Below are 12,305 nucleotides of genomic sequence, written 5' to 3' on the forward strand. Positions count from 1 at the left end.
TTAGAAGATAAGAATGTTTGAATTTTAAAATTTTGAAAATTATGAAATGTAGAATTTTATACATAATTTTAGATTTTTTCTTGATTTCGGGTTTTTTTTTAAATTTAAGAAGCTGTACAATTTTAGGAATTTTAGAATTTATGGAATTTTGAAGTTTGAGAACTTTTTTTAAATTTTATAATTTATGGAAATTTTAGAATTTTATATTTTTTGGAATTTTGGAATTTTTTGAATTTGAGAGAGTAAGAATGTTTGATTTTTATAAATGTAAAATATTATAATTTGAAAGTTTTTTTTGAATTTAAGAATTTTTAAGCTTCTGGAATTTTAAAGTTTTAGAACTTTTTGAATTTTAGAATTTTTAGAATTTTAAAATTTTTGAAATTTTTTAATTTTTGGAATTTTAGAATTTTTGGAATTTTAGAATTTTACAATTTTAGCTAGTTTGAAATGTAGAATTTTATAATTTTAGATTTTTTTTTATTTTGAAATTTTTTGAAATTTAAGAAGCTTTACAATTTTTGGAATTTTAGAATTTATGGAATATTTGTTTTTTTTTGAATTTTTGAATATAAGAAGGTTTGAATTTTAGAATTGTAGAAAATTTAGAAATGTAAAATTTTATAATTTTATAATTTTTTGAATTTAAGAATTTTTGAACTTTTGGAATTTTGTAGTTTTAGAACTTTTTGAATATGAGAATTTATGGAATTTTCAAAATTTTATATTTTTTTGGAATTTTAGTATTTAGGAATTTTAAAATGTAGAATTTGAATTTTTTTGGATTTTTTGAAATTTTCGAATTTCTGGCATTTAAGAGTTTTAGAGTTTTTGAAATTTTAGATTTAATCGGGAAAAATTTACAAAATCTGGGCAATTCTGGGATTTATTGGTGGCCACCCTGACAAGAAAGTACAAATTTTCGTTTTTTTATTTATTTTATAGTGTTTTTAGAATTTTAAAATTTATTTATAATTTTATAATTTTTGGAATTTTTAGAATTTTAGAATTGTACAATTTTAGTTATTTTGAAATGTAAAATTTTGTACTTTTAGATTTTTTTTTAATTTCGGAATTTTTGGAATTTAAGAAGTTTTAGAATTTTAGGAATTTTAGAATTTATGGAATTTTTTATATTTATGATTTTTAGAATATAAGAAGGTTTGAATTTTAGAATTGTAGAAAATTTAGAAATCTCGGATGAGTTTTCAAAAGCCGTAAGAGCCAAAGTGACCTCTGACACTAATTTTCGCTTTTCTCGAAATTGAGACAAAATTTCATTTATTTTAGTTTGGGACGTGTAGATGAACTATCTCGAGCATTTTTGCCATTGCTTTATCGTAAGTAGGTCCAACACCGATGCAAAAAGGACTTTGTTTACGATTGGCTTTTACGGGTTTTAAAAAACTAATCCGAAAATTTTATAATTTTTTTAATTTAAGATTTTTTGAACTTTTGGAATGTTGTAGTTTAGAACTTTTTGAATTTGAGAATTTATGGAATTTTCCGAATTTTATAATTTTTGGCATTTTTTAATTGTAGAATTTTTTAATCTTGGGATTTTTTAAATGTTTGAATTTCTGGCATTTAAGAGTTTTAGAGTTTTTTTTTTTTGAATTTTAGAATTAATCGCGAAAAGTTACAAAATCCGCTAAATTCTGGGAATCCCAAATCAACAACTTGGTGGCCACCCCGACAAGAGAGTACAAATTTTCATCGTTGAAGCTAACACCAACTTCTTTTCAGGTCGTCCAACAGGGTGGCATCGTAGTCAGCCCCATCCAGCTGTTGACTTCCACGCAAGGTCTCCGGGTGATCCAGCAGGCCCCAAACGGCCTCGCCACCATCGAGCTCAGCAGTCCCACCAATGGTAGTGTGTGCCCGTAATCCCCAATCCCCCCAAAACCCAGCATTAATTTCCCCTCTTTTTCCCTCGGTTCCATTCTCCGCAGTACAGTCTCAGCCAAGCCAAGTGCATCGAACCACCGGTGGTAACAACGGAATCACCAGCTCCGCCATCGTACCCCACAACCACAACCATCAGCATTTACCCAGCCAAACCCACCAACACCACCACCAGCAGCCGCACCAGCAGATCCAGCAGGTGACGGGAGCCCAGCTGCACAAACTCCTGCTCAGTTCGGCGGCAGTCACCAACGGAACGCCCACCACCACAACCACCATCAACGGCGGCACCACGCCGGAGCTGGCCCGGTTGCCGGGCGGAGCCGAACTGAACATCCTGCCGGCGGGGTCGAACGGCAGCACGACGACGGCCACGTTGCCACTGTACCGGACGACGACCGTCGGCGGACCGCAAACCCAGGCGGGCAAGCTGACCTTCGTGAATGCCATCGCCAACGGCAACGGGCTGACGCTTAAAGGTTAGTTTCGCACGAGGAAATCACGCCGAAACGTCGAACGATTTAATGATTTTGAATAAGTAAAGTATTGGAAATCTGTAATTGCTTAATTAAAGAATCAAATTTTAAAATAGAAAATTAAAAATACTGAAATCAACTCAATATTCAAAAACGCAACAAAAAACATATTTTTTTTTATTTTGGTTTTGTGCAAAAAATATGAAGTTTAGCAATTCAAAAACTAAAGAAATCTAAATTTTTAAATTACAAAAAAAATATAATTTTGAAATTTATTATTTTATTGTATTAATTAAGATGAAAACTAACTAGCTAACTAACAAAACTAACTTAGTTAAACCATTCAATTAAAAAAAACCATGAAAAAATTAAATACAGGAGTTAAAAAGTCCTGAAATTTTAAAGATTAATTAGGCCGTTGCAAATATTTTTTGAAGTTTATGTCCCTCGACTTTGGTCGGGGTCGAGGGGGGGAGGGGGGGCAAAAAAATAAAAAGATATAAAAATTTAAATTACAAGCCATGGACTCAACAAAAAAAAGTGTTTTAAAATGAATTTTACACCTGCCCAGTTGTATTGCAATCATTAGTGTTCATAATATAAAAGTATTAAAGAGATTTTTTTTTCGACGAAAAAAAAACTTTGTGCGGTGGTGTACATTAAATTTTCACAAAAAATGTCAATATTTTTGATCAATCCCAGACATGCTAAATATGATTTTTAATGCAGGAAAATGCATTTCTAATTGTTTTCAGTTGGTTAGATTTCTATTGCCTTTGAAATTTTGAAGTTGTTTAAAAACAATATTTTTTTGCCCCCTGATTTTTCGGACCGATTTTGAAAGAAGGGGGGGGCGACATAGACTTTGAAAAATATTTGCAACGGCCTTATTTTAAAAAAATAATTGAAAATAAAAATATTGAAACATAAAAAAAATTATAAATCTCTTCAAAAAAATAAGACAAAATCTAAAAAATCAAGATTTCAAAATTTAAATATTGAATATAATAAATAATTTATAAAATTTAAAAGTTCTAAAACCCAAAAAAAAAATGAACTTCAAAAATCAAAAATCAATTAACTATTTTTTTATGAGCCGCTCATTTTAGCTCGCTCATTGAAATGAGCGGCTCTTTTTCAAAATATTGATAAAAAGGCTATTTTTTAAAGAATGAGGTGTTTTTTATGCTACTTAAAACTACTTAAAACTCTTAAAAAAATATTAATAATAAAGCTAATAAAAATACGTTTCTAGAACCTTTTCAAAGTAATACTTTAAAAGTATTTAAAAAAAAGAAAAGTCAAGAAATAAAAAATAAAAAAAAATTAGATAAAAAATCAAGAATTTGAGAATTTAAAATATCAAAAATTCTAAGAATCGGAATAAAAATTAAAAAACAAAATTTTAGATTTTAAATTTAAAAACATAGCATATTATTATTATTATTATTTCCCCTGATGATTCTGTGAAATGTGATCCGTTCACAGAATCTGTCTCTGCCGTTAATGCAACGTAGTAGGCCTGGCCGCTTTAATTTTTGCTATACATTTTCGGGGTAACTCGGATGTACTGTAATTATTAATATTGACAAGAAAGGACTTGAGGCGTAATCTTACCACAAGTTCTTCCAGGATGCTTTCTTCGGACTGGCTGCGCTTGTGTTCGATTAGATTTAGATTAGATTAAAAACATAGCATATTACATTACGTTACGAAAAAAAAATCCTGGAATTCGAAATTTCCTAAAAATGCAGAATAAAAATAATAAAAATTGTAAAATTCAACGATTTAAAAATTTCAAAAAAATCCATCCAAAATTTTAAAAATAAAGAGTAAAAAATAAATTTAAAATCTTTAAACTCTTTAAAAAAAAAATCTGGACTTTTTTCAAATGTCCAAGTGGCAAAATTTTCATTTTTGAGTGTTTTTGAAAAACCTGAGTCAAAGTGGTTTAAAAAAATACTCAAAAAGCAAATGAAAAAATTAAGCATGTTTCTAGGGGACCATCCATAAACCGCGTGAACACTTTAGGGGGGGTATGGCGATTGTCCAAGATCCATAAAAAAGTTTTTTTTCGTATGAACAATTGTCCAGAAAGGGTGGGGGGGGGGTAAGAGATTCTCAAAAAAGTGTCCACGTGGTTTATGGATGGCCCCTAGGACCTTTTCAAAATTAAACTCTAAAAATATTTTTAAAAAATTTAAAAGTCAGAAATTTAAAAAAACAACAAAACAGCCAAGAATTTAAGAATTTTCAAATTTCAAAAATTCTAAGAATTAGAATAAAAATTAAAAAAATTAAAATTTCAAATTTCAAAAAAATATCAAAAATACTAAGATTCGGGAAATATTAAAAATTCAAGAATTCATAATATAGGGGAACTATACCCTTTCTCAGCCTATTTCTATTATCGGCCTATCAGCACTTTGATCATGAATTACAGCTTCCATAAAGTGTTTTTGACTGTTCCAAAGTAATGTTCTTAAAAAATATTAATAATAAAGCTAATAAAAATACGTTTCTAGAACCTTTTCAAAGTAATACTCTAAAAGTATTTAAAAAAAAAGAAAAGTCAAGAAATAAAAAATAAAAAAAAATTAAATAAAAAATCAAGAATTTGAGAATTTAAAATATCAAAAATTCTAAGAATCGGAATAAAAATTAAAAAACAAAATTTTAGATTTTAAATTTAAAAACATAGCATATTACATTACGTTACGAAAAAAAAATCCTGGAATTCGAAATTTCCTAAAAATGCAGAATAAAAATAATAAAAATTGTAAAATTCAACGATTTAAAAATTTCAAAAAGAATCCATCCAAAATTTTAAAAATATAGAGTAAAAAATAAATTTAAAATCTTTAAACTCTTTAAAAAAAAATCTGGACTTTTTTCAAATGTCCAAGTGGCAAAATTTTCATTTTTGAGTGTTTTTGAAAAACCTGAGTCAAAGTGGTTTAAAAAATACTCAAAAAGCAAATGAAAAAATTAAGCATGTTTCTAGGGGACCATCCATCAACCGCGTGAACACTTTAGGGGGGGGGGGGGTATGGCGATTGTCCACGATCCATACAAAAAGTTTTTTTGTATGAACAATTGTCCAGGAATGGTGGGGGGGAGGGTAGAGATTCTCAAAAAAGTGTCCACGGGGTTTATGGATGGCCCCTAGGACCTTTTCAAAATTAAACTCTAAAAATATTTTTAAAAAATTGAAAAGTCAGAAATTTAAAAAAAAAAACAAAACAGCCAAGAATTTAAGAATTTTCAAATTTCAAAAATTCTAAGAATTAGAATAAAAATTAAAAAAATTAAAATTTCAAATTTCAAAAAAATATCAAAAATACTAAGATTCGGGAAATATTAAAAATTCAAGAATTCATAATATAGGTACTTAAAATGCAAAATTAAAAAAGAAATTGTGAAATTTAACGATTCAAACATTTTAAAACTTAACCATTAAAATTAAAAAAAACAGTGAATTCAATAATTTAAGAAATTAATTGAAAAAAAAAAATGGCTAAATGGTAAAACTGCAAAAATATCAAAATTTTAGTCAAAAATTTGAAAGTTCAAAAATTTAAAAAAATACTCAAAAAATAAAAATAAAAAATTAAAGAGATTAGAAAAAACTAAATTCGATTCGTAATCATTAAATTTTTATTGTTCTCAAAATTTGGGCGTCTAACTTAAAATATGACTACAAAGATAACTGATTGTCGAGCTTAGGTATAACCCCTAAACTACACTAAATAGATTTAGAGTTTTTAAATCCAAGATGGCGGCCAAAATGGCGGTGAAGTTATATTGAAAAAATACATTTTATTTTTTTTAAAGGCAAACAACAACTCCAATTTGATTAAAATGAAGTTGCAAAACTCAAATTTTGTGTGTAAAACAAAAAAAAATAAAAAATTTTGTTCGTGATTCGATTATCTCAAGTCCCATACAAAACTTCGGATAATCGAGTCTGGACTGTATGGAGGCATGGCGGCATTGAAGAATTTTCATAGCTTCGAATTACAGAGATTTTGAGTTGTTTTCAATTTCAAACTTAAAACGAAGTGATTTGAGTGAAAATTTTGTTACGAAAGGTCCTCCCTTACCGAACGCTCCATTTCGAAAAGAATGAGCAACTTTTCTTAACCACCTTCCTTCTAAGCTTCGTACTTTGCTATAGACTGCAGTTCACGATAAAGTGCCATACACGATTTCGGCGTGATTTAGATTGAAGTAATTCATCATGAACTCTACTTTTGAGCGTTAGAACAATCACTAAATCTGCAACTTCATTTTTTTTTCTCTCCAGGAACCGACGTTTCGGGCGCGAGTCGCGGCGCCGTGCACGTGGTCCAGTCCGGCCAGCTGTCCAGCCTGACGCCGGTGGTCGTGTCGCGGTACGACCACCACCTGCACCACCAGGACGCGGTGACGACCAGTTTGTTCACGACGGCGCCCGCGTCCGGCAAGATGGGCACCCTGGTCTCACGGAACTGAACCGCCAGCCACGTTTAAAGCGAACCCAACAAAAAAAAAAACCATTCAAACAGTGCGTGATTATGTTGTCTCCATTTTACCTACCGAAACTACAGATCCTACTACAAAAAAAAAAAATTAAGAAAAAGCAAAGACTAAGTACTACAAACCACAACCTTAAGTGCCCTCTCTCCGACCAACCTAGTTTTCGCTTCCATTTTTCAACTTTTCTATTGTTTCCTTCCCGAGGCTATTGACATATCCCAGTAGCAAAAAAAAAAACAAAACAAAACGCAATAGACGATACACCCAATCGGTTTCCAAAAAAAAAAAAACAAACAAAGAGAGATTTTGTAATTTAGCATGAGGGCCTCTCTCGGAGAGAGACAATGATTCCGGAATCGTTGCGACAGCGAGTGGAACAAAAATAAAACAAAGCAAAATCGTGGACCCAACATTTTTTTCTGCGTGACTGCATCACCGGGAAAATAAAAAAAAAAAATAACTGTAAATTAGTTCTATTGTATGTTACAAGGCGAAAATTAAGGAAACACACACAAAAAAACACAAACACACACATTTGTATTTATAATTTTTCTACGAGTTATCATTTGTAGCCCAATTTTATTTTATGTTTTTTAACAATTAACGATACAAATCAAAAAAAGGAACCACAAAAAAACATGTTTGTAAATGTGTAGACCACAAAGTAAAGTACTGCGGTAAGAAGTTTGTAAAACTAAGCAAAATAATCAAATGCAAGGAAAAAGAAAGAAAAAAAAACAAGACACACTTACTGTAAGTCAAAACAAAACAGAAATTAAGTAGAAACGAAACCCAACAATATTTTACTGTAAATATTTAATAAGGCTAAACTGTAACATATAACGTTAAAAAAAACACACAACACAAACACAAAAAAAGTGAGAGAGACAAAAGTCAAACAAACCAATATCCCTTTCTCCAAAAGAAACAAAAAAAAACGCCGCCGACGAAAAGCTACGCGACGTGTGCAGTGCTAAACTTAAGCCAACCAACCAACAACACTCTTAAGCCCGTACTCTGCGTGAAAAGTAAAAACAAAACAAAAAAACAAGCCGGAGAAATAAATTATGTTGTACAGTATTTAATTGAAGAAGAAACAAAATTAAGGTCAGCATAGGGTACTGAGAACGAGAGAGAGAAAAAAAAGCGAGTGATCTGAACTGATTTGTTTATAATTCGTTTATGCAAAGGTACAAATTACTATTCAAGCAAATGAGAGAGAGAAAGAGAGAAAAAAAAACAAGTGAACGAAGTGGAAATAATACACACACAAAACACACACTCAAATGTGAGATGGAAGGCGCAATTTTGACGAAGAACAAAAACTAAAAAAAAAGGAGGGAAAACAAGTGAGAATGACTAGTAATAACTTATAAATGGAAAAGATATCGATAAAAAAAAGAACAAAATAAAAAAAAGTATTTAAAAATGAATAGTTTTTAGTTGTTTATTTCCAATCCCTTTACTCCCTGTCTACCTATTCAGCATTTTTTAAAATATCCTAAGAACATAAAGCCTTTTGGAAAAGTAGGCTGAATAGGGTCCTAAAGCCCTATGCCAATTTTTATGTACAACGGTAAAAACATGGTTGAAAACCATTTGGTCCCCTTGAAACGAGCTGTCAAATACCTAGGACCTTTTCTGTCAAGAAGGGCTGCCAAGTATTTTTTTTAATTGATTTAAAATTTGAGCTTAATTTTAGGACAAATTTTATTTAATTACATTACTTGTTCGGTAACTGGGCTGGAAGGATCAAAGTAGCCATGCGCGAGTTCGGACGTGAAATTTGTTCGGTGCCGAAAATTTGACGTTTTCTTCGGTTAAGAGTTATTATTCATTGGCAAATTCCAAGAATGTTTCAGATGAGTTTTTCGGATCATGCTGATGACAAAAGTGACGCTCTGCGTGATTTTTTTGGTGTGGCGTATCGGAAATGATTTCCGTTCCGGCAACCTGCGGATGCCTGGATTCGATGATGTTCTAGTGAAGCAACAGCATCGTATTCGATGTTTATTCGGTTTGTCTAATGCTTTGAAATCCCTTGGCGAGATCTTTCCATACTTTTTTTTGCTAGATAATTCTAGATTTATCTAGATTTCAATAGTATGCCAAATGAATCTTTTCTGGCGACCCTTCGGTCATTTTGATTTGTTTTTGTTTTTTAACGTTTGTCTGTTTTTAAGTGAACTACAGCCCAGTTATCGAGCGCCCAGTTATTTAAAAAGCAGCTCAGCCTAGAGCTGAGCAGTTCTCTCAGATTTCGGTCATTCGATTTTTTTTTTGTATTTTTTAATCCGACTAAAACTTTTTTGGTGCCTTTGGTATGCCCAAAGAAGCCATTTTGCATAATTAGTTTGTCTATATAATTTTCCATACAAATTTGGCAGCTGTTCATACAAAAATGATGTACGAAAATTAAAAATCTGTATCTTTTGAAGGAATTTTTTGAATGATTTGGTGTCTTCGGCAAAGTTGTAGGTATGAATACGGACTACACTAATGGTTCGATTTTCAATGTTAGTATATAAAACATTTGTGAAATTTTCCGATCTTTTCGAAAACAATATTTTCAAAATTTTCAAATCAAGACTAACATTTTAAAAGGGCGTAATATTGAATGTTTGGCCCTTTTGAAATGTTAATCTTGATTTGAAAATTTTGAAAATATTTTTTTCGAAAAGATCGGAAAATTTCACAAATGTTTCATAGTTTAACATTGAAAATCGGACCATTAGTTGCTGAGATATCGACATTAAAAAATGGTGGGCTGTTTGGGTGAGACTTAGAAAACATCAATTTTCATGTTTTTAAACCTTTGCATTGCAATATCTCAGCAAATAAAGGTCGTATCAACAAAGTCCGAAGAAGCAAAATATAGAGAATTTTCTCAACTTTTCAAAAATATTTTTTTCAAAAGTGTGCAAACATGTGCACTTATTTAAAAAAATTAAAAACCAAATAAATATGGATTTAACTTGAAAACGGTGCACTTTATCAAAATTTTACTGAAGTACTTTTTGATTGCAAATTTGATTTTACATCGAAAAATGAAGTTGAAAAAATTTTGCGACCAATATTTAGATTTTTTGAAAAAAAACAGTACTGATTAAAAAATTCATAACTCGGTCAATGATTTTTTGCACAACCTGGAAATTTCTGAAAAGTTGGCATTTTATGTTCTCTAAAACATATCAAAAAATAAAAAAAAAATAAAAATAGTGTTTTTTTGCAAATCAAATTTTAGTGATAAAAAGTTAAATAAAAAAATCACCAAATTTTTTTTACCGTATATCATTTTTTTCCAGTGTAGTCCGTATCCATACCTACAACATTGCCGAAGACACCAAATCGATCAAAAAATTCCTTCAAAAGATACAGATTTTTGAATTTTCATACATCATTTTTGTATGGACAGCTGCGAAATTTGTATGGAAAATTATATGGACAAACTAATGATGCAAAATGGCTTCTTTGGGCATACCGAAGGCACCAAAAAAGTTTCAGTCGGATTAAAAAATACAAAAAAAAATCGAATGACCGAAATCCTAGAGAACTGCTCTTGTGCAAAAAATCTTTGACCAAGTTATGAATTTTTTAATCAATACTGATTTTTTCAAAAAATCGAAATATTGGTCGCAAAAATTTTTCAACTTGATTTTTCAATGTAAAATCAAATTTGCAGTTTTTCATTTTTTTAAATTAGTGCACATGTTTGCCCACTTTCGAAAAAAAATATTTTTGATTAATATTGAATATTTGGCCCTTTTGAAACGTTTGTCTTGATTTAAAATTTTTTAAAATATTGTTTTCGAAGAGATCGGAAAATTTCACGAATGTTTCATATTTTAGTATTGTAAATCGGACCATTAGTTGCCGAGATATCGACGTTAGAAAATGGTGTGTTGTTTGGGTGAGACTTGGAAATCATCAATTTTCACGTTTTTAAACCTTTGCACGGAAATATCTCAGCAACTGAGGGTCGTATCAACAAAGTTCAAAAATGCAAAATATAGAAAATTTCTCAGCTTTTCAAAGATATTTTTTAAAAAGTGGGCAAACCCTAAAACAAATCAAAAACTAAATAAAATAAAAATTGTGTTTTTTTGCAAATCAAAAATTTAAATTAATCAAAATTAAATTAAAAATCGCCATTTTTTTTAAATACCGTGCATAATTTATTTCAGTGTAGTCCTTATCCATACCTACAACTTTGCGAAGACACCAAATCGATCAAAAAATTCCTTCTAAAGATACAGATTTTTGAATTTTCATACATCATTTTTGTATGGACAGCTGCCAAATTTGTATGGAAATTTATATGGACAAATTAATGATGCAAAATGGCTTCTTTGGGCAGAGCGAAGGCACCAAAAAAGTTCATAAATTTAAAAGTTAAGGTTTTCAAAATTAAAAAAAGGTAAAAAATTATAAAATTTTATTAAAAAACAAAATTAAAAAAGTTTTTATAATTTGAAGTCAGGGATTTTTTAAACCTAACGCTTATGGTAGCACCAGTGCACCAAAACTTTGAGATCGAATATCTAGGAGATTTGACAATATTTTTAACTGCTTCTTTTTGCACATGTTTAAGTATAAGTACTTCTGCTTACTTCTGCCCAGATTTCATCTACATTAATGTAGTAAGACAGTTATTGCAGACCAAAATGTAAACAAAAATCGGGTATTTTTGGTAAACTTTGTCAAACTATCTTACATTTCAGAAAGCTTTTTTGTTACATCCTAGTATAAAAATCACCATTACGATCATTTTTAACTTGTTCCAGAGCAATTCCATCCCAAAACAGGAATTTTTAGGTACTTTTTTCTCGATCAGTTACACTCGATAATGACATTGGAGAAGGGCGTTTGTTTTTTAAATATTTTTGTAATTCGTAATTTAAACTTGAAGGAAATTTGACGGACTTTCAAAAAAAAAAAAAATACACTGACACAAAAAAACACTCCATTTTTATGAGATTTTTTGATGGCATATATAAGCGTAGGATAACATGTCTACAAAGGTTTCATTGGTTTCAAATCGGAGAGGGTCGGGTACAACCGATTCCCTATTAGACATAAACTAAATAAATTCTACTTTTAATTTAACTATTTTCCCGTAAAATATTTATAAAAAATAATGCAAGATTTAGATTGTTGAGTACGAGTTAACCAAGGAGGAACAGCCAGGTTGGATATATACGATAAGAGCTGAAAAAATTGAGTTTTGAAACGAGTTGCATGCAACATTTTAGGCACCTCTGAATCTACCCTTTGAAGAAGATTTATTCAATGTCAACAAAGTATTTATTCAAAAGGCCAAAATAAAATGGTCATAATGGCTGTACTGATTTGTCAGCGACTTTAATAACTGCTCAAGATTATTTCTTTCATCAGGAAAATACTTCA

At 30.3% G+C, this 12,305-nt stretch overlaps 1 protein-coding gene across 7 annotated transcripts in view; it reads left to right on the forward strand.

Moving 5' to 3' along the window:
* The window catches only part of LOC6048722 (mucin-5AC), a 99,672-nt gene extending 91,340 nt beyond the window's left edge, over nt 1-8,332 (forward strand). For all 7 annotated transcript variants that reach the window (XM_038264369.1, XM_038264368.1, XM_038264367.1 and 4 more), the window contains 3 exons: nt 1,747-1,870; nt 1,953-2,384; nt 6,688-8,332. In XM_038264369.1, the coding sequence (XP_038120297.1) occupies nt 1,747-1,870; nt 1,953-2,384; nt 6,688-6,875 (744 nt within the window). In that variant the 3' untranslated portion in view covers nt 6,876-8,332. The remainder of the gene's footprint in view (nt 1-1,746; nt 1,871-1,952; nt 2,385-6,687) is intronic.
* The last annotated feature ends 3,973 nt before the right edge of the window (nt 8,333-12,305 follow it).

Source organism: Culex quinquefasciatus, chromosome 3 (assembly GCF_015732765.1).
Source record: "Culex quinquefasciatus strain JHB chromosome 3, VPISU_Cqui_1.0_pri_paternal, whole genome shotgun sequence".
Lineage (NCBI taxonomy): Eukaryota > Metazoa > Arthropoda > Insecta > Diptera > Culicidae > Culex > Culex quinquefasciatus.